Here is a 23,160-nt window from a genome sequence, read left to right on the forward strand (position 1 = left end):
ACTCAACTTTCCTGTCCTTAACCCCTTATCAAGGTGTCCGGACTTTAAAGGAGACACAGGTCAGGGCCTGGTTTGATCCACGACTCCAACCGTGCCGTGGCCTCCAACACACATGAATTTTATTCTTCGTTTTGTCAATGTAGTGTATCACTTTAACTGATTTGAAAATACTGAGCCATTCTTGCATTCTTGATATAAACCCCACTTGATTGTGCTGAATGATCTTTTTAAAGTATTGTTGAGTGCAATCTGCTAATATTTTTGTTGAGGGTTTTTGCAACTATATTCATCAGGGATATTGGTCTGTAGTTTTCTTTTTTCTTATAGTGTCTTTGGTGTTTATATCAGGGTAATGCTGGCCTAAAGAATGTATTTAGAGGTTTTCCTTCCTCTTCTTTTTTTTGAACAGCTTGAGAAGAATAGGTGTTAACTCTTTTTCAAATGTTTGGTAGAATTCACCTATAAAGCTGCCTGGTCCTGGACTTTTGTTTGTTGGGAGTATTTTTATTACCAGCTCAATTTTGTTATTAGTAATTGGTTTGTTTAGATTTTCTATTTTTTCCTGATTCCGTTTTAGAAGATTAAACATTTCTAGGAATTTATCCATTTCTTCTTGGTTGTCCAGTTTGGTGGCATATAATATTTTGAGTATTCTCTTATAATCCTTATATTTCTGTGGTATCAATTGTTATTGCTCTTTAATTCTGTTTTTATTTATATGAATCCTCTCTGTTTTTTTCTCAATGAGTCAGCTAAAGATTTATCAATTTTGTTTATCTTTTCAAAGAAGTAGACCTTGGTTTCAGCAGTCTTTTCTATTTCTTTTGAAAGTCTCTATGTCGTTTATTTCCACTCTCTTATTATTTCCTTCCTTCTACTAACATTGGGCTTGTTCTTCTTCTAGTTCCTTTGTGTGTAAGTTTAGACGGTTTGAGATTTTTCTGGTTTCTCAAGGTGTTCCTGTCTCTATAAATTTTCCTCTTAGAACTGCTTTTGCTGGATTCTAAAGATTTTTGGACGCTTGGGTGCTCATTTTCCTTTGTCTCCATGAACTTTTACATTTCCTCATTGATTTCTTGGTTGACTTTTTTATAACATGTTATTTAGCCTCTACATGTTTGTGTTTTTTCTCCAGTTTTTTTCTTCTAATTGGTTTCTAGTTTCATATCCTTGTGCCATGAAAAGATGCTTGATATGATTTTATTCTCCTTAAATATACTTGTTTTGTGACCTGCCATGGGATCTCTCCTGGAGAATATTCCATGTACACTTGAAAAGAATGTATAAGCTTTTATTTTTGGATGGAATATTCTGTATATATGTTAAGTCCTTCTGGTCTAATGTGATATTTAAAAACTTTGTTTCCTTTATTTTCTAGCTGGACGATCTCTTCACTGATATAAGTGGGATGTTAAAGTCCCCTACTATTATTGTACTATTCTCAATTTCTCCCTTTATGTCTGTTAATATTTGGTTTCTGGTTTTAGGTGCTCCCATGTTGGGTGCATAGATATTTATAATTGTTTTATCCTGTTCTCTGACCAATCTCTTTATCATTATATAATGATCTTTTTTTGTATCTTGTTATAATTACTAGTTTTAAAGTCTATTTTGTCTAAGTATTGCTTCTGTTTTTTCTTTTTTTCTCTTGCATTTGTGTGGAATATCTTTTCCATCCCTTCACTTTCAGTTGCATTTGTCTTTAGGTCTTGAGGCAGCATATAAGTGAGACCTATTTTTTTATATATTTATTCATACCATGTTTTTTGATTGGAGCATTTAGGGCATTTAAAGTAATTACTGATAGGTACGTATTTATTGCCATTTTGTTCATTGTTTCTGGTTATTTTTGGAGTTCTTCTCTGTTCCTTCCTACTTCTTTTGCTCTCTTTCCTTGTGATTGAGGAGCTCCTTTAGTGTTATGCTTTTATTCTTTAAAACTTTTTTTTGTCTATTTAGGTTTTTGGTTAGCATGAAGTTCATATAGAACCTCCTAAGAATATAGCAGTCTATGTTGATTGTCACTTAAGTTCAAACACATTTTAAAATCACTAAATTTTTACTCCCTTTCTTCCATGTTTTATGTATGTTGTCTTATTTTAGCATCTTTTAAAAATTCCCTTAATTTTTAGATATAACCAATGTCAGTACTTTGTCTTTTAACCTTTATACTATGTTTGTAAGTGGTTAGTCTTAGGTGCATGTTTGCTTTTTACTCATGAAATTTTTTCTTTCATAATTTTCTTCTTATCATCTAATCTTTTTCTTTTTCACTTAAAGAATTCCCTTTAATATTTCTTGTAAGGCTTGTTTCCTAGTAATGAAACTTTTAAAACTTTTACTTTTTAATTTCTTTTTTGGGGGGTGGCCTGGGAAACTCTCTACCCTCTCCTTCAATTCTGAAGTGTAACCTTGTCAGGTGGAGTATGCTTGGTTGTAGATTCTTTTCCTTTAGCACTTTAAATATATTGTACTACTCCTTCCTGTACTCCAAAGTTTCTGCTAAAAATTCAGTTGGTAGCTCTACGGCACTCCCTTATACATATAACCAGTTGCTTTTCTCTTGTTGCTTTTTAAATTTTCTCTTTATCCTTAATCACTGACATCTTAATTATTACATACTGGAGAGTGGACCTGTTGGGTTCACCTTGTTTGGAACTCTCCATGCCTCCTCAGCCTGGATGCCTATTTTCTTCCCCAGATTAAGGAATTCCCAAGCTCTTATTTCTTTAAATAAAGTTTCTGTCCCTTTTCTTCCTCTCTCCTCTTTCTTGGGCCCCTGTAATGTGAATGTTTATGTTTGATGTTCAAGAGATCTTTTTTTTTTTTTCCTAGATTTATCAAGAGATCTCTTGACCTGTTTTCATTTAAAAAATTTTTTCTTTTTGGTGTTCATTATGGGTGCTTTCTCTTACTCTCATCTTCCAGTTGGTTGATCCATTCTTCTGCATGCTTTGTACTGACTCCTTGTAGTATATTTTTATTTCAGTTATGGTATTCTTTCTTCAGTTATGATTTTTTTTAAGATTTTATTTATTTATTGACAGAGATCACAAGTAGGCAGAGAGGCAGGCAGAGAGAGGGGTGGGAAAGCAGGCTCCCCGCTGAGCAGAGAGCCCATTGTGGGGCTCGATCCCAGGACCCTGAGACCAAGACCTGCGCCAAAGGCAGAGGCTTTAACCCACTGAGCTACTCAGGTGCCCCCAAGTTCTGATTCTTTTTAAAAATACTTCCTATCTCTTGTTGACATTCTGAACTCATCCACTTTTCTCTTTAGTCTAGCGAGCATATTTATGATTACTTTGAACTTATCAACTAGATTGGTTATGTTTTATTTACTTCTTTTTCTGAGACTTTTGTCTTGTTCTTTATTTGGAGCATATTCCTGTCTCATTTTGCTTGACTTCTTGTGTTTCTGTGAATTAGGTGGAATAGTTACTTCTAAACTTGAAGGAATGGGCTTGTGCCTGGTTGTCTCCTATGTAGTTGTGTGTGCTTGGTGACTTTGGCTGCTGGAGGTGTGGATAGTGGGAATGGTGGCGGGCATATGAGTAGGGGGTCCCAGGACATTCTATTTTGGTGGTATGGCCAGAGCTGGTGTGGGCACAGGCTGGGAAGTTTCAGGACTCTCTGTACACAGTGTCCCCAATAGCATAGCTGAAGTGGGTGCAAGCTGGGGTATCTCCAGGAGTTCCTCTCAGGAGGCATCTTGGCGAGTGGCTGGAGCCCAGGCAGGGTATAGGCTGGAGGGATCCCAGAGCACTCCACACAGCAGGTGCCCTGGCAGGGTGGCTGGAGGCAAAGTGAGTGCAGGTTAGGTGCACTGGCAAGTTATGGGGAGCTGAAGTGGTATGGACCTGGAATGTTTTAGGATGCCTTGTGCCCACATCACCTTGGTGAGATGGCTAGCTCTGTGTTCTCCGGTAGTGTCCTGATGTGTGCCACCCTGGGGGCCACTTTGGTGGAAGGGCCGGATCTAGTATGGGCTAGGGGCTGGGGCTCTGAGGTGGTGGACTGGCGAGGATGCCTGTCCTGCTCCCATCCATGCTACTGAGGCGGAAGGGGAATGTAAACCATTGTGCTCACCAGCCCCTCCAACCGAGAGAGAGTTCCAGCAGCACCTCCCACCCCGCCCCCACCCACCACCCAGCATTTGGCAGTTTCTAGGTCTGCAGCCTTCCTATTTGCAGTTTCTCTTATAAACTGCAGCTTTTCTGTGCCCCAGAACACCTAGGGCTGCTGGGGCTCACTGAGGCAGCAGGCCAGCTCGGGCACCTGGAACCCTGCTCCTATCCACACTATCAAGGTGGAGGAGTAAACTGTGCTACTCACCAGCCTCACTCACGCAGAGAGAGAGAGAATTCCAGCAGCTCCCCTGCCATTTGGCAGGATTCTATGGCTGATTCGTTTATATTCTAGTTCCCTTTTCAGACCATGACTTCTTTTCTTCCCTAGGGAAGACGACCCGGTCCCTCAGTACTATCCGTTCCTGCTGCAGTTTGCAGCAGCAGGGGTGGGGTTCCTTTATTACTCTGTCTCTGTCACTCTTGTTGTTCTCCATTGGGGCCTCCCTAGCTTTTTTGGTGCTGCTGCTCAGTGAGCCCCCAGGTCTCTAGGGAGGTAATGCTCTCTGAAGAAGTGTTGATTTGGTGTGCTCCTGGAGTAGGTGAGTGCAGAGTCTTACATCACCATGCTGTCTTTGACCAGAAACTGTCTCGTCTTTGATTCGAGTTACTTGTTGTATCTAGCACAAAATAGTAGTCTAGTTTCCCACTTTTGTATGTGGCTGTCCATTATTCCCCGTACCATTTACTGAAGAGACTGTCCTTTCCCCATTGTGTATTCTTGGTCATAAAGTAACCATATATGAGGATATTCCTGGGCTAGTCTGTTCCATTAATCTGTTTTTATGCCAATACCATACCGTTTGGATAACCACAGCTTTGTCATATAGTTTGCAATCAGAACAGAGCTGGATACATCATTGCCCTTTCGTAATCCATCTTCCACACTCAGTTTTATAATGTTCCGTATCATAGAACATTAAGAGTGGATGGAGCTTTAGGCATTATCCAGCTAGTTTCAGCTTCCACTTACAACAAAAACATGAATAGTCCAAAGGGTGTATTTCTCCCAGCCAACGCTGCCTTCCCACGTCTCTGCCTTTCCAACTCAGACCTCATCAGCTCCCCTTTTAATTCACGCTTTTCCAAATATCTCTTGGCCTGTAGGTTCAGTAATGTTTACAAGGAGTGCTAAACATTTATATAAAATCATAATGGAAGAGAGCAGCTGGTAGTACTCAAACAGCTTATACTCAAGGAAGTCTTAAAATAAATGAAAAGCTTATCACAGCAGCACCTATAAAAAACCTTGCAATTAAGCAGGCTATTTATAGCTTTGAAAGGGCCCCTTACCTAAGCCCACACCACATCCTGGATTTCTACACATTTCGTGGCTCGTGTTTGCATAGGTGGTGGCTTAGAAAGAAGTGGTCAAGGCAAGGCTTTCTCCATTTTGAACAGAAAGGCTCACACAGCCTCAGAGCTGAGCCAGACAGCAGGGGCAGAGGCATTCTGGGACCAGAAGCTGACCTCTTCCTCTTCCAGGAGACCTGACAGGTAATAAATTAACCTTTGGGTTAAGTAACAGTCGGTTTTATTTTAAGTGAGTGTCTGAGAGTCTGGGTTCAGCTGCAACTATTTCCACCAGGGAGAAGACCCTTTTTGCTCTTCTCAGTGCTCACAGTTCTGTTCCTAAAACCCTGAATTCTCTGTTGTGCTCAAGTGGTAAAGCTCAGGAAAGGCAATGGTCTGGTTTTCAGGCAGAGGAGGACCTGGCTACAAGACATTAGAACTGAAGTGTCATTGAGACATAAATTGCCTTGTCTGTAACAGGTACAGAGTGTGATCTAAGTCCTCGTTACTCAAAGTGGCCCGCAGAGTAGCAGCCTCGCATCTCCTGGGAGCTTCCTAGAAGTGGAGAATGCAGACCCCAAGGCCAGGCCCCCTGAACCAGAATGTGTTCTTCACTAAGATCCTAGCAGATCTCGAAGCAGATTAGTTTGACAAGTCCTGTTCTAAGATCTTTCAGATAAAGAAGTCTGAGCTGAGAAAAGTGGACTGACCCTTACCTGACGTTACAAGGGGCTGGGCAGGGAGGAGAGGGATGTTGATCCAAAGACATGGGTTGGCAAGAGCTCTTGGCTGGGCTTGCTGATTCTCTCGAGCTTAGAGTGCACACAGCACCACCCCTGCACCCACCGACTCAGCACAGCAGCAGTCTAGAGTCCAAGAAACATTCCCTGCCAGGGTTCCTTTCATCCATCCAAGCAGGTTTCTCCCCCTCCCCAGTGGGGTGAACAGCTCCTAAGGAAGATGAGCCACCTGTTTGGAGACCAGGCTTCTTTCTAAAAATATCTGAGGATTGCAATGAAGAAATAATGTTATTGGGGGTGTCCGGGTGGCTTAGTGGGTTAGGCATCTGCTTGGCTCATGATCCCAGGGTCCTGGGATTGAGTCCTGTGTCGGCTCCCTGCTCAGCGGGGAGCCTGCTTCTCCCTTTCCCACTTCCCCCTCCTTGTGCTCTCAAAAAAAATATCAAGGAGGATCTGGGCTAACTACAACAATCCCCTTCACCCTCCATTTAGCTGTGGAACTCACACATCCAAGAGCTGTCAGAATGCTAATTCCATTCTTTTATTTCCTCATACCACAAACATTTTAGTTCATCTGCCTTTTTACAACTTGATTTACACAAGCAAACTGCAAATGAAAAACAGGCATTCTTTAATCTTCCAAAATACATGTATGAAACATCGCACAAAGCCTAGTATTTATACACAAACAGGCTTAGCTGAAGCAGCTTTATCGCAGTTTGTTAAAATTAGCATTACAGTTTAAATATTTATGCCTGTAAAAGTTTGCATAATCTACTATACATAGTTATTTCAGAAGCAGTTAGGACCTAACTAATTGGGGAAAAAAACCCTTTAACAGAAAGCACTAACAATTATGTAAACTTAATTTACAATTAAACATGTAGGGTCCTGATTCACAGAACTTAGTGCACATCATGATTCATTCATGGTTTTCACAGAGAAGGTAAGCATTATATGGAATACTCCCCAGGTAAAATCTAGAATGGTCTTTAGGAGAATGTCAGTATGTTTACAGGAAATAAGAGAAAATAACAAAACAAAGACTTAAGCAACTGCATTTGATTTGAAAAGTATATATATAGCAGCGATCAGAACGAACAGGGGCCACAGGAGAAGGGCTGGTGCTATTTCTGCCATTACTTTTGGTTTGTACAAATCACCCCACTAATCACTACAGGTGAACTCAAAGTAATAGTCTTTCTTCCTACAGCCTTCTCTTTAAACTTAATGCCTAAATCAGCAAATTTAAACAAAGAAATACCTTTAATAACAGCTTACAGTTCAATGCATTTTATTTAGAGGGGAAAACTTGAGGCAGGATGACCAAGCTGTTAGCTATTCCAATTACAAAAGAAACAGAGACAAGATGCCAGAAACCCAAGGTTACCCTTGAAGCATTTCAATGGATTCAATAGTGATTTTAGAGTACACAACACTGAGAAGGACTCGAAGCAAATTAACATGACCAACTTCTTTAAAGTAAAGGGATACGTTTCAGTGAATCAGGTTCCAGGTAAAGTCTTAAAAAAAACCCAGAATTTACAGTAAACATCTTGAGCTCTGGAATGCAGGTAGAGTACAGTGAGTACATTACATCTACAAAAGTGCTTGGACAGTAGTTCTTCCAGAGTAAGAACTGAAAAATGTACAAGCCAGTTCACAATAACTTTACAATGTTATTAAAATACATTGTTAATCATAAAAATACTTTACTATGTACATGTACACTGTATAAACTCTAGATTTATCTACCGAAGGAAAGCCTCTAAATCCATCTCTGGCCGACTGGCCCCAGACAGTGCCATTCTAGAATTTGGTCTTCATCCCATACAAAGGGGCTGAGGAGTACTGCCGTTAGTTCTTCAGTAAAATAGTAATGTTTTTCTCCCTCTGCAGAAGGTCTAGGTGGAAGAGTCAGTTTTACTTCCACTATATTTTACTTTCCTAAATGCTGGTCCAAGTAACTCTGGGCATTCACATAATTCATTTGCAATCTGGTTACACTTTAAAATAAGGCTGTAGTTCATTTCGTCAGTTATGACACTGTCTTGCTTGTAGTCAGGATGGTTTGCAATAAACTCTCTCATCCACCTGGCAACTGTCATTAGTTCTCCTGGGGTTGGGGGAGAATTAAGACAACATAAGTTAACAGAAGTCTGTTTTGTTTTAAAGTAAGGTGACATTTAGTGACCAGCACAAATACAATCCTGAAGAAAAATCAGTAGGGTCTCCTGGTATACCCACATGGCAGAGGCTGGGGAAAATGTTTTCCAGGGTGTCGGAAGAATTCCTCCTGAGGAAGAAGTTTAGGTTGCAGGCAGGCAACTAGAACTTCACATCCAAGGTTCGATGTTACCCACACAGGGACGCTGTGGGCTCTTCAGATATGGGGAGCCACTGAAGAGGTCATGTATGCAAGGACTACAGCTAACACTGAAGTGTTACACGGAAGTTGGCCAGAGAGTAGGCCCCACAAGGAGAAGTTTTTCTCTTCTGTCTATATAACTGAGCTGACTGTGGTCATCGCTTCACAATATATGTAAATCAAAAAACCCACCACGCTGTAGGCCTTACACTTGTACTGTGATGTGGGTCAGTTATCCTTCAACAAAACGGGGAAGAAATTCAACACTGGGAGCTAACTTGCGTACTAGAGCCTGGGTCCTCCCGTCTGGCTGAAGAACTGCACCTGAGTCCAGAACTATAGGGTCTAAAGTTCCCAGAACCATCTTCCATCAAAGAGGTGGAGAAAACAAGGAATAGTAAGTAGAGTGAAGGAAAAGAGGAACCGGCAGACACACCGTTTGGAGGTGTTCTTTTGTGACTCCAGAAGGTTCATGAAAACCTCAAGGGAAACACTGATGCCATTACTCTTACAGCTGACCACTCCCTTGTGCCAGGCCTTGGCTAGGCACCATCATGTGATCTCAAAACGAACCAAAAAAGAGGGGTTCTGGGGTGCTTATTGGATAGAAGCAGGCTGAAGAAACAGAAGTCCTAGCCGTTGCTCCTGGAACCTAGAGTTACTTAGACCTAAAGAAAGAGCCTGTGATAATGTACCACAAACACAGCTGCCCCTAAATGACTAACAGGCAGTGTAGTTCATTGTCTAAAATGCTATTTATTTTTTTAAAAAGACTTTTAAAATTTTATTTGATAGAGAGATCACAAGTAGGCAGAGAGGCAGCTCCCCGCTGAGCAGAGAGCCCAAGGCGGGGCTTGATCCCAGCACCCGAAGATCATGGCCAGAGCTGAAGGCAGAGGTGTCAACCCATTGAGCCATCCAGGCACACCTAAGATGCTATTTAAAGATGCATTACTGCTTTATGAACCAGTAGGAGAAAAAGAACTACTAATCAGTCAATGATTATAAGGTATATCGTACTGCAGGGACATCAAATGTGAGAAAGAATGCACTGATAAAACAGTGTACTCGAGTAGACTACTACTCAAGAAACTAAGATTGTAAGACTGTAAGGTTCTGCCTATGTTAAGACTTAAAACAAGAAAGAGAAGCAAAGGATGCCATACCAGATGCTCTCTTCTTAATTAGCTTTAGGTAGTTCAGAATACTGCATCTGGTGTCCACATCCACTTCCATGTTTTCAAGGTAAGAGTTCAGAATCGGGATCAGCCCGGGAAACACACCTTCCTGTGAGAAGCAGGACACATCATTAGTGCTCCGGCCACGGGCACAGGCGGCGAGGTGAGCAGAGCAGGGCCCCTACCTTCCCATTGATGATGGTGTCTATGCTCATCAGGGCGTACTCCTCAAGCGCCTGCTCCGTGCTGTGCTGGGCCTTGCCGTAGCCGTCCACCACGGTGTTGCCACCTGCCGGAGGACAGGACACAGGTGCTTGAGCAGCCTGCTGGAGCCTCAAGTAAGTGACCCCTAGGAATCTAAGAGAATGTAATACCTTTGCAAATATCTTTCCTGAAATAAAACATTCCCCGCAAGACAGCGTCTCGTTTCTGTGCAACTTTCATGTTTTCGTCAACCTAAGGGAGAAAAATAATCATGGCTATGTCAGAACATTCTCGATCCACCATAGAAGTTGGGGTACCTCCCTTGCTTCTGCAATTAAGACTCCCCCCATAAGAATTCTACTTTCCCCTTCAACACTTTCTGTTGGAAGAACAGACTTTTGACTTATTCCAACCACAGGTCAGCATGTGCTTTTTAATAACAGGGGGATTCTAAGTTTACTATAAAAAAACAACAAAAACTTTTATTCGTACAGGCTGCCTGCAAGCCAAAGCACCTTTGTGACTGAGCCTACTAAGAAATCCGTGGAGGGCAAGGGGTCGGTTCTCCCCACACAGCACAGGGACTCATCCCAGATGCCAGGGTGACCAAAAGCGGAGAACCGAGAGAGAACTTCTGCTTCAGGGCTGTGCCCTCCCTGCCACTGGGGATTTGCTGCCTCAGTGTGGTGAGCAGAGAAGAGTCGACAGGTTGTCAGATATGGAATGAGCTTAGCTCTCCAAGAACAGAGGGTCCATCAGGTAGTTCAAGCACATCAACTATACATGAGCCCAAAAAACCTGTTTAAAAAATATATACCCAGGAGCACCTGGGTGGCTCAGATGGTTAAGCATCCGACTCTGGATCTTGGCTCAGCTCTTGATCTCAAGGTTGTGAGGAGTTCAAGCCCCACACTGGGCTCTATGGTGGCCAGGGAGCCTACTTAAAAAAGAAAAGGAAAAAATACATACTCAGCAGTAAGACTGCTGGATCATGTGGTATGCCCAGGCAGACCAGTTAAATCAGAGCCTGTGATGGTGGGTCCCACCTATCTGTATTTTTACTTTATATTGAAGCTTTGTTGACACACAATGTTATGTTAGTTTCCCATGTACAAAACAGTGATTCAACAACTGTATCCATTATGCTGTGCTTGCAACAAATGTAGCCCCCATCTGTCACCATATGCTACTGCAGTACCACTGACTATATTCCCTTTATGCTTTCTCTTTCCTCCCTAGGACTTAGTCATTGATACCTGGAAGCCTATACAATCTATTGCCCTTCCCTGTTTTGCTCACTTCCCCATCCCCCCATTCCCTGCAACCATCAGTTTGTTCTCTGTATTTAAGGGTCTAATTCTGTTTTTTATTTTGATTTTTATAGATTCTACATAGAAGGAATCACAAGGAATTTGTCTTTCTCAGACTTAGAATAATACTCTTTAGGTCCATCCATACTGTCACAAATAGCAAGATCTCATTCTTTTTTATGGCTGAGTACTATTCCATTATATATAGAACCACAGCTATTTTTCTCATGTATTGATGGGACTATTGGATTGCTTCCTATGTCTTGGCTATTGTAAATAATGCTGCAATAAATATAACAGAAGTGTAGATATTTTTGAATTAATTTTTTCATTTTCTCTGGGTAATTATCCAGTAGTAGAATTACTAAATTACCAGTCTCATTTTTTGCATGTAGCTGTCAAGTTTCCCCAGCACCATTTATTGAAAAGACTTTTCCCCATTGTATATTCTTGCCTCCTTTGTCCCAAGCTGACCACATTAAGAGTAGGTTTATTTTGGGGCTATTCTGTTCCATATAGACCTATGTGTCTATTTCTGGGTCAGTACCTTACTGTTTTAATTACAATAGCTTTGTACTAGATCTTGAAATCTGGGATTGTAATACCTCCAGCTTTGTTCTTTCTCAAGATTGCTTTGGCTACTTGGGGGAGGTGGTGGTTGTTGTTCCCAACAAATTTTAGGATTGTTCTAGTTATATGAAAAATACTATTGGTGTTTTGATAGGCATTGTGCTGAATCTGCAGGTTGCTTTGAGTAGTGGGGACATTTTAACAGTATTCTTCCAATCCATAAGCATGGTATATCTTTCCATTTGTTAGTGTCATTTTCAATTTCTTCCATCCATGTTTTATAGTTTTCAGAGTAGAGGTTTTTACTGCTTGGTTAAGTTTATTCCTAGGTATTTTATTCTGTTTGGCTTAATTGTATATAATATTGTTTTCTTTCTGCTTTACTATATATATATGTAAATGCAAAAGAGTACTGTCAATTTTATATCCTGCAGCTTTACCGAATTCATTTATTACTTCAAATAGTTTTGGGTTTTTTTTTTTTTGGTGTAGTTTTTAGAATTTTCTATATCATATGTCATCTGCAAATAATGAGTTTTACTTATTCCTTACCAATTTGGATGCTTTTTATTTCTTTTTCTTGTCTGATTGCTGTGACTAAGATGACTTTCAGGACCATGTTGAACAAACCTGGTAAGAGTGAATATCCTTGTATTGTTCCTGATCTTAGAGGAAAAGCTCTGTTTTTCACCATTGAGTATGATGTTAGCTGTGGGTTTTTCATATATGACCTTTATTAAGTTGAAGTATGTTCCCTCTAAACCCACTGCGGTGGGAGTAATCCTGAACGGATGTTGAATTTTGCCAATGCTTTTTTTGTGTGTGTGCATCCACTCAAATGATTTTTATCCTTCACTCTGTTAATTTGGTGTAGCACACTGACTGAGACTTACAAATACTGAACCATCCTGACATCCCCAGAATAAATCTCACTTGATCATGGGGAATGATCCTTTTAACATGTTGCTGAATATGATTTGCTAATATCTGTTAAGGATTTTGCATCCATGATCATGAAAGATATTCACTTATACAGTCTTCATCTGGTTTTGGTAATAGGTAATGCTGGCCTCAGAATGGATTTGAAAGCTCCTTTTCCTCTTCTATTTTTTTTTTTAATTTTTTTTTTTTTTTTTTTTGCAAAGGTATAAGGGAAATCGATATTAACTCTTCTTTAAATGTTTGGTAGAATTCACCTGTAAATCCCATCTGGTCTGGACTTTTGAGTTTTTGAATCATCAATTCCTCTTCATTACTAATATTGGGTGTCCTCCACCAGATTTTCTATTTCTTCTGGATTCAGTTTTGGAAGATTCTATTTTTAAGAATTTACCCATTTCTTTTTTGTCCAATTTGTTGGCATATAACTTTAGTAGTCTCATAATCCTTTTTCTGTGGTGTCAACTATTACACTTCCCTATCATTTCTGATTTTACCTGTGTCCATTTTTATTTGAGAAATCTAAAGATATTTCAGTTTCATTGATTTTTCTGAAATTTTTTAGTGTCTATTTCACTTATTTCTGTTCTGAGCTGAATTACCTTCCTCCTACTTACTTTGGGGTTTGTTCTCCTTTCTCTAGTCCCTTTAGGCATAAGGATCATTGGAATTTTTATTTCTTGTCATAGGTTTGTATCACTGCAAATTTCCCTCTCTAAGCTATTTTTTTACTCTCCCAATTTGGAGCATTGTGTGTTTATTTTCATTTGTCTCCATGTATAAAAAACTCCTCTTGATTGTAATTTCTATAATTTTCCAGTGACTTTTTAAGACCCTTAAAGAGACCTTTTACACTTTTTAGTCTTTTATTTCCCATAATGAAATCTTAGGAGAATCTTAACCCCTATAAGATAAAGGGTCATGTGGAACTAGGATGGATGGTGCCAAGTTTTTGATTACTGAGCCTGTCTCCCATACTTAAATTCTATTGTTATGGGTTTTTTTGTTTTGTTTTGTTTTGTTTTTTTAAAGACACATGACCTCCTGAATAATCTAGACACTTCTAGGAACATATCCAAATAACAGCCTAAAATTCCATCATGGTTATGGACAGGTTTTCATTTCTAATATTTTTTTCTTACTCTTGACAAAAGTTTATAAAGATCATTTTTTTAACTTTTGCTTTTATAAGTTTCTCTTTAGAAATATACTTTACTACTGCATTTCAGATTCTCAGTTTGACTGCTAGCTAAGGTTTACTTTAAATCTCTGAAGTACTTAAAGCTATGGTTTTCCCTCTAGAGACTAGCTTTACCAACATAACAGTTTTGAGTTCACTTAAAACCTATGAATAAAGCAATTTTAAACTTCCAACTTAAGTTAAATTTCTCTTTAACATCTTTTTGTTGAATTTTAGTGAGAATGCATCTTGAATGGTGTTTACTCTTGTGAGGAAGATTTTCCTTAATTTTTGTAAAATCTTCCTCAGGGCACTTGGAAAAACATGTGCTGTGGTAGGAGACTTGTGATAAGAACCATATAACCCAGCTAATAAACTGTGCCTTTTAATTCCCCAACAGCCTTTCTCCTCCTTTGGTTGTATGGCCTGTTAGCTACTGAGTACAGGCAAGGCACTCTTAAGTGACTTACCTCCATGAATCCCCCATGTTCTTACAATAGCTCAATTATCCCCAATTCTACACATGCAAACCAAGGCACTGGGATGCTAAATAAAAACCTTGTTCAGGTTAAAAAGCCTTTGAGGAATACAGGTGATTTATGAATTTACTGCTCACCATGCAGCCCCGTCAGAGCCACCACACTAGAGTGCCTTTAATTTGCTCCTGCTATGCTTTAAGGTACAAAACAAAAATCACAGGTCTACTACCCTGGAAGAATACAGAAAACTGCTTTCTCTGTTTAATATTTTATTCTCACACTTCTGTTACCAGTTGGTCATTTCTGCTATCTCTTCAAAAGGTCATTATCCAGTTGTTTTTCCATAGTTGTCCTTGTTTTAGGGAAGCAAACTTCGACACCATTATGTTGCTCTTCTAGATCATCTGTTTTAGCTTTTTAACAGGATAGTTTAGTCTGTTCAAATTTGTTTTCATCTTATTTTCACCATTTTACATTCTCTGGGATATATTATCATACCACTCCCTTGCCCTACCCCGACCTTTTGTGGCACTGGAAAGGCTCTCTTTGTTCTTTTCCCACTCCTTTAACCTAGCAGGTTAGAAGCAAAATCTCTTATTTCTATACTGTACCATAAATCTCCTTCAACTATCCCCCTAGTAGGTAAGAGTTCTGACATAATCTATTACGTTTTGATAGGATCACCTGGAATTTCAAGTTTTGGAAGATATTCTGTTTTCTTTACCCCTCAGGATTCTGTAGACTTTTCTCCAGCTCATAGTATTTAATGTTGGAGAGGAGAATTCATTTTTTTTTCCTCTTGGAGCTATCTGAATTTTCTCTCCCATTCAAATGGTTGATTTTTCTCTTTAGGATTCAGAAATTCCTAGATCTGGGTTCTTTCAGTATTTCTCTCTCATTCTTGATGGACTCTCACTCTGGAAAAATTCTATTTCTCAGATTACTAGATCTCATTTTTTATATAGACCATTCTCTTTTGATTATAAACATCAAATTTTCCAGAGGAATTCTCTGTTTCAGTTTTTCCATGATTTCCCATTTCCTTCTCATCCTGCTGAGATAAATCTCAATTTGGTCTCTAAATTATTAACTTGGATCTTTAATAATAACATCAGCTCTACTGGTAAAAATAGTTTTAAAAGTGTAGCTTTGGGGTGCCTGGGTGGCTCAGTCAGTTAAAGCCTCTGCCTTCAGCTCAGGTCATGATCCCAGGGTCCTGGGATGGAGCCCAGCATCGGGCTCTCTGCTCAGCAGGGAGCCTGCTTCTCCCCCCACCCTTCAACTGCCTCTCTGCCTACTTGTGATCTCTGTCAAATAAATAAATAAAATCTTTAAAAAAAAAGTGTAGCTTTTCCTAAGAAGTCTTCTCCAAATGCTCTCCTGTTCATAGTGCTTGTTTATTTTGTGATCTTTCCATAGAATATTTTCCAAGGGCACTAATTAGAAATTCTTTAGGAGTTCTTTCTAGTTGCTTGAATTAACTATATTTCACCAAGGGGAATGCATTCTGTAAGCCCAGCTAGGCCCTTTCCTTAAGGCTATTAGAAGTTATCCACTTTCTGCTGGTTTTCAGACATCTATTCAAATCTGTTAACAAAGGCGTAGATGGGGAACTTCCCGGGACTCTTCCTTACAGGGCCTGATCCCACTAGCAGGTATACCCATCTGGGTAAATGGTCCACAGAATCCTATGGGTTATTATTATTATTTTTTTTTCCTATGGGTTACTTTTGGCCAGGGTGTTAAGAGCAGGCAGAGACAGGCTGACAGCCAGACTTCCCTCAGGGTGTGTGGGTAGGACAGGTACAGGCTGGAGATCCCCCTCAGGGAGATAGTAGGGAGTGAGGAAGGGTGGATGCTGAGCTAGGCATTTCTTTTCTTCCTTCTGTGCTTGCTCTGTCAGGGCTGCTCTACTTCTCCCTTCTTTGACACTAAATCCTCAGCAGACCCCTCACTCAGCCCAACAACCTTTTCCAGCCACTTGCTATGCCCAGAGACCCACTGGGCCCGGAACCGAAGGTCTCCAGGTTAGTTAGTTGCTACCTCACAGTCTGCAATTATTCCAGAGCTCCTCTGGGAACTCTCTCTTCCAGAGAGTTCCTTTTCTGGTTGTTACTGGGCTGGAGCGGATGAACTATTAGTTGTTTTTCTGAAAGTCCAATCTACCTTCTCCAGAAACATCTCCAGTTCAGCTCCACTGAGGTGACCCTTCCCACATCCCCCGCAGTTACATTTGCTCCTCTCCTCTTTTCTTTTAATACAGTTACCAAAATGGCATTTGGGGGAGGATGTGGATTCCCTCCAGCCATCAACCTGAATTGAAAGCCTCTATAAATAAAGTAGTTATTCAAAAGCAACCCTAAAACTCTTTCAAACAGGCTAAGAAGCTACTGTTAGCACTTTGTTTTCCAGGAATCTCTACTAACGCAGTACTAAAATCTACAGCATAAGCTTTGGCTTAAGAGGAAAAAGAATAGGGTGGAGAAGAAGCATTTTATTCTAAATGGTGAAAATTCTCCATCAGGTCAGATCTAAAATAAATATTACACATAAATAAGCAACAGATAATCTACAGATACCCAAACCCATTGCTATACTGAAACACATTCTTACCTTTGATAGTGGAATGAGAAAATCCAGTTTGTATGAAAGGATCACTCTGGTAAGCAGCACCACAAACACCACATATGCAGAGTTCTCAAAGTCTGTTAACTGAACCTGGACAAGCAAGAGCCCAGAGAAGTTACAGACCAACCACACAAACAAGCTCTTCCCCGACAGGACCCTCCTCAGATCATGGCATTCCCAAGCCAACTCCTACTTCACCAAGAAGGCCTGGGAAGTCCTCTCTCCACAGTCTAGTCTCAGAAATCAATCCTTAGCTTTGGACCTGCTTTTATCATGCACACATATAATCTGTATCTGAAGAGCCTCTGAGAAGAGCATTAGAAGGGTAAGGGGCTGAGGATGGGCGTCACTGAATCACTTTTTGCTGACACACATCTTACCTCCATGGGTCGGAATTCTACTCTCCATCCAATATCTGAGTTTGGAGGAGGGGGCTTAAATCTCATTGTCTGCCAATTTGTAGACTGAATATTCTATAATAAAAAAGCAGAAAACCAATTTTCCACATGTCCAGGAAAATATTAAGATGGTATGATGTTTATAAAGGGAAGATTATGCACTGTTGATCCCAGATACTCTTTAATTAAAAATACAAAAAGATACAATTTATGATTTCCTTGGTGTGTGACTTGCTAGGAAAAATGTTTAACAAAAGTTGGGTGATATGTTGGTAGCAGAGAAATCTCTGATCCTACGTTTTTTATTGCAGCATATGTGAATTTTTCACCTTTCTGCAAGCAAGAGAAAATAGTGAAAAAATGCAGAATCAGAGATACAACTAGTCAGAATCATAAAATAAGGGTACTTTAAACCACTCTAAAATTTCTTAATTCTTTACTGCACTAGACAATGAAAGGCATCAGAGATTTCTCCTACTACTAACCACTCGCAGGTACAGAAAATGGCCTCCATCTTGGTTAGTGAAGTGAAATGCATTTAAAAGAGGAGATACCTCAAAATGGTCAGATTCATTGGCATCATCCAAGTGTATTTTCTCTTCGAACAGAGTCAGTGGGTCTCTAATGAAGAGATGAGCGACATGCTGGGCCAGGAGATGATCAATGCCTGTCAAGAGAGGTCACACCAGACTCCCGTCAAAGCCTCAGGCTCCACTGTGTCTACATCCAGTAAGAAGACAGAATAGTTCAGCAAGTTTGAAGACAGGGCATCTAGAAACTTAGGAAATGGCTGGTTTGTTCAGTATCCTCATGTCACCCAGGGTTTTATCCTACAGCCCCTGAGGAAGTGTCATAGGTTTATCTGCTGGTGGGGCACTGGTGTGGACTTAGATACAGACTTCCCAAGTAAGTCAAGAAGATCTCACAAGTATTTGGAACTTGAAACTTCAGGAACAAGCAGTCTCATAAGAAAAGTTACGAGACTTCACAATAAAAATAGAAACCAGACTAGAAATCAGCAAAAAGTTCTCAATAGCTTTGAAGAACTAAAGGTGTACAATCCAATACAGAGAAAAGGAGGGGCTGCTCACCTTCCTGCAGCAGCTGCTCATAGATTTCTTTGTCTATTGTCAAGTCGATGTCATTGTATTTCTCCCCGCACTCAGATAAGTAGCTGTCTATCGAATCATATCGGGACTTACTGATCCTATAGTTATTGTTCTTCAGTGGCTAAAATTGAAAAAAATATGAATGAATGCCATATAAAACACTCTGGAAATAAATTAATGCCCCAAATAGTTCTATTTAAATGCTTTTATGTTTTATATGTAATAATTATATATAACAATCCAAACTTAAGATCCTGCAAAGAAGTTAATCCTAAGAAATTATTAGGGAAAATTATGAAATGTGGAAGTAACTGAAGTAGCTGTTCTCTGATAGGATTTAAGTATACTTTTTTTTTTTTTTTAAGTAGATTGCCTTCATTCTTACTAAGCTAGCAAAATATATGCCAAGGTTGAAAGTGAAGCTATTAGCACAAAAGTTATTAAAACCATTTCTCCTTTACAGTTTTCTTCTGCTCAGGCAACATGTTCAGCAGTTCCTGAGCACTCACACCAAGACCTGAGCAGCGGTGCAGGCCTGGCTGGGAACGTCAGAGGCACTTGAAAGGGCTCATTTAAAACCCCTGTTCAGGTCCCAGTTCTGGAGATCCTTGTTTATTAGATCTAAATGAGCCTGGGTGTCTATTATAAAGATCTCCATAGGTAGTCTTGATGCACACTCCAGGTTGGAGAAGTGCACGGTCACAATTCAACATGCAAACAAGAGGCACTAACTTCCCCTTATTAGGCATACCTAACCCTTTACACGGGGCAAAATAATCTTCGACCACAAATTCCACAGCAGAAAGCTCATATACAAAGCACTCACATAGTGCCAAAAAGCCTTTTGGTAACAAGAGCCCATCAGCACTTAGTTTGAAAATGTAGGGAAAAAAAGCATCACTAAGTTTCAGAAGAAAATGAAACAAATACAGATTTCAGCAAGTCATGAAATCTTCTTGTCCAACCAAATCATGTTTCCCATATACTCACCCCAAAACAAACACTATGACCTCAAATCAAGTTCAAACCTATGAATTTCTTCCCACATGTGACTAGCCCATTCAAGATAACAATTTAAGGGAGACTTCAACATTGTAAGTAGTGATAATAACCCCATTTTACTGCTTGACTTTTAAAAAAGACTATTAAGGAAAATCACTCCCACCTCCAGTCCTCTCTCCTCCCGAGTTCTGTCATCCACAGATGCAGAAATCACTCCCCAGCGACAATCGATGTCTGACACATAGCCTCGGTAAAAAGGAGATGCCGCACTCAAAGCCATCTAAAAACAAACAAGAGTCAGCACCTGCAGGTTCGAAGTGTCACTTACATGCTGAGAAAAGCACCATGCAGTTATCTCCAGTCTAGAGGAATCCGTTGAGGTGAGCCCTATGGAGTTCTACTCCTTTGTGCCTGCATTTTCATAGCGAAAGACATCAGAAGGGACTCAAATCCTTGGATGGGATTAATTTAAATCACCCCTCTGTCACACTAATGTGAAGGATGGGAGAGGGGAAATGGCTACACTCAAACTTGACACTAACACAGGTGTCTTACCAGCAATAGTAAACTTCTACAGCTGAGAGTCTTAGTCCATTAGCTCTAAATGCATGCTATTTATGTCCATTTCTGAATAAAGTCTGAACTGGACTTAAATGGCAGAGTAAGCGAATGTTGCACAAGCACTCTCTCTACAAGGAAGTCTTTAAATAAGATGTCGTTTCTACTTACAACAATTGGACAGATAGTGGCCAACTGATCATAAAGGTATCTGGCCTCCGATATGCTGCAGGCTTGGAACGTTACCTGTTTAAGAATTACAAGTTATTAACAACGAAAAATCAACATCTTCCCTGAGGAGTTGAGTCTGAGAAGGGAGATGGCCGGGGAAAACAGTGGGCATGGTGTGCAGTGGTCACTCCACGGCTAACAACACTTATTAACACAGCAATTTTGTTTACATCTTGCCTTGGATGAACTTTGCCCAACAAGGGTATTTGATCACGGTCCCAACTAATACAAATAACCATTTCCTAAGTTAAGTAAGATTTAAATGGCAGGAGCGGAAAGGAAGACACTAGGTAAATGTCAAGTTTTGAAAGGCATCCCCTCTTCTGTTGGCTTGTTTCCTTCACCAGCATCACAGGCACTTCAGGGAGCTCAAGGGCTAGAGAAATTTTGGCACAAAAGAATAGAGATGCTCATGATGGCTTCCCAAGCTCACTGGTGGCAAGTACAAGGACTAGCCTGGGACAGAGTGAGACTGGAGGAAGGGAGAGCAGTTAAAATACTGCAACTGACAAGGACGTGACCCAGGAGGGATGCAGGAGGCACACCAGAGTCCAAGCAGCAGCCGCTGGGGGCAGGAGGTAGGGTATAGAGAATGAAGGTATGACTTGGGTTTTGGCTTGATGTTCCTGGAATAGCCAGTGAGCAGAGGCACCAAGACATGAGGGGCATATGAAGGAAAGAAGCACATAAAGCAGCCCTTTATTTAAGTGGCTAGGTCTCCAGGACTGATGCCCATCTGAGTTGGAGAAGTATTTAGGGAGTAGGCTCAGATAACATTCTGATGATGGGCAAGATCACCCAGGAAGCCTGCAGAAGAGGGATAAGTAGAACATTTCAGACTTAGGCAGAGAAAAAAAAAAATCCTACTGTTCATTAGTACAAAATGTTCTAGAAACAAGTACCCCAAAGAAGCCAAAAAAATCCTGCCTGCCTTGGGGTGGGGAGCAGTAGAAGGGACAAAGAACACAAATCGTGCTTGTGTTAGTATACCTATATTAATGACAAATGGGGTACACAGTTTTCCTGTCCTCTGTGGTTATTTAATAATGGTATTTTGAATTTAGTGTTGGTGCAGGAAATAATTTAAGGGCTTAATCCTTGAAGGAGCAGCAAAGTGAATATGTTTATTATTATAAGCCCAACCTGTTATTTCCCATAGTTTTAGCCAGGTCTCAATTTTGCTTTTTTAACAATGAACTTGTGTTAGGAGACTTGCGGTCTACCTGGAGAATTATATTCATGTCAGTGTGGTAACTAAATACAGAAAACTGTTTAGATAACTTGCTATAATTTGTTAATGATTCAATGCTGTATTTTAATTAGCGTGTACTGGCAATTAACCAGCCATTACAAATTAATACAACATAGAGAATAGCTGTGTCTTAGACCTCAAGGAGTAAGAGTACCAAAGGTTAAAATAAGTGTCGGCAATTAGGTCACTCTTCACCAAAACAAGGGAAGTTTCTGCAAAGAGGTGGGAACTCAGAAATCAGCTTGTGCAAGGCTAAGGATAAAATGGCAAGTGAGGAAATGGGAGACAGTAAGCCAAGTATTTACAAACTTCTCTGCTGGGACAGACTGGCTTCTCTTAGATGACCTAGTATATACCAGGCAATTCACAGGCAAATCAGTATGCTTCAGAAAATTTGCACCTGGAATTCCGGTTAAGTTACAACAGTGAAGTGACTTAGTTATTCTAGATATACTCGGTAAATGGCCGCAGCACTCAAGAGCTAATGTATCTATCTCCAAATCAAACAGAACATGACTGTGATTAATGGCCTGGGGCAGGGGGAGTAAAAGAGTCTTTAGTCCTTAAAGTATGAACAGTTTTGGCTTCTGGTGTCCTTTTAAAGTATCGCATAAAAGGAGAAGCAGTGTCACTAGGAAACAGAGGGCAAAAAAGAGGAAGTAAGAAAAATAGATGTTAGAAACCTAAATGTCTAAAATTTACCTAGAACCCATTCTTGAAGCCACCCGGTTTTCTTAGAGGTTCCTGGAAGAACCTATTACAACGTGCATGAACTTAAATGATTCTTGAAAACTCCCCAAGAGTCAAGCATCTGAGTGTGGCTATGTGACTTTTGTTTTGTACAGTTAAGTCTTCCATTAAACTTAAAATATTCAAACATTTTCTGCTTTAACAAGCAGTTTCTAGTTTTCCATTTGAAGACACAAAGCAGGGTGTTTTCTGAGGCAATGTGTGGAATTCATCTCATTTCCCAAACACTTTATGTGATTCACGCTAATAATTTTTTAAGTTGAGTCTTCAAAATGGGGTCTTGGATGTGCAATCAAGAAGAAAACTTCATCCTTAAACCCATGACAATGTGTAAACTTGGATGGAAAATTTTATCTACAAGTAAAAAGGTTAGAACACATTTATTTGAATGGTGTTTCAAGGGAAAGACCATCCCTCTGGAGAGAAGTGACTGTGCTGTCCCCTGCAAGGCATGCTGGTTTAATATTAAACCAGAAAAGGCAATCAGTATCCCAACTGCGTGGATACAATTTTAAAGCCATGCTCTTTAAGTTCTAGAGCTTAATGGTTCTCTTTAAAAACATTTATAATTAAGATAGAAGAGCAGATACATGGGTAAAAAAAGTCAAAAGGTCTTTTTTTATGAAATGTAACCCTCTGTAAGGAAACTTACTGGCCTATGTTTGGAAGACCACACACTTTATACTACCTATGTAAGTCAGGGAAATTGGGAAAAAAAAATTATGCTTATATAAACACATTCAGCATGGAGAAATCTGACTCTGGCATTCAATTTTCATTTTAGAGAGTTATAAAAATAAGCACATCATAGCTTTATGTGCAAGAAAGCACATGTCTACACTGCAGC

The 23,160-nt window shown here is 40.0% G+C and overlaps 1 protein-coding gene across 1 annotated transcript in view; it reads right to left on the reverse strand.

Moving 5' to 3' along the window:
• Positions 1-6,676: 6,676 nt before the first annotated feature.
• The window catches only part of GCLC (glutamate-cysteine ligase catalytic subunit), a 46,658-nt gene continuing 30,174 nt past the window's right edge, over positions 6,677-23,160 (reverse strand). Inside the window, exons 7-16 of the mRNA XM_082729401.1 lie at positions 20,252-20,326; positions 19,686-19,802; positions 18,503-18,641; positions 17,966-18,078; positions 17,394-17,486; positions 16,999-17,103; positions 10,078-10,159; positions 9,889-9,992; positions 9,692-9,812; positions 6,677-8,273 (exon numbers count right to left, since the gene is read on the reverse strand). Coding sequence (XP_082585527.1) covers positions 8,062-8,273; positions 9,692-9,812; positions 9,889-9,992; positions 10,078-10,159; positions 16,999-17,103; positions 17,394-17,486; positions 17,966-18,078; positions 18,503-18,641; positions 19,686-19,802; positions 20,252-20,326 — 1,161 coding nt within the window. The 3' untranslated portion in view covers positions 6,677-8,061. The remainder of the gene's footprint in view (positions 8,274-9,691; positions 9,813-9,888; positions 9,993-10,077; positions 10,160-16,998; positions 17,104-17,393; positions 17,487-17,965; positions 18,079-18,502; positions 18,642-19,685; positions 19,803-20,251; positions 20,327-23,160) is intronic.

Source organism: Mustela nivalis, assembly GCF_964662115.1.
Source record: "Mustela nivalis genome assembly, chromosome: 5".
In the NCBI taxonomy this organism is placed as follows: Eukaryota; Metazoa; Chordata; class Mammalia; order Carnivora; family Mustelidae; genus Mustela; species Mustela nivalis.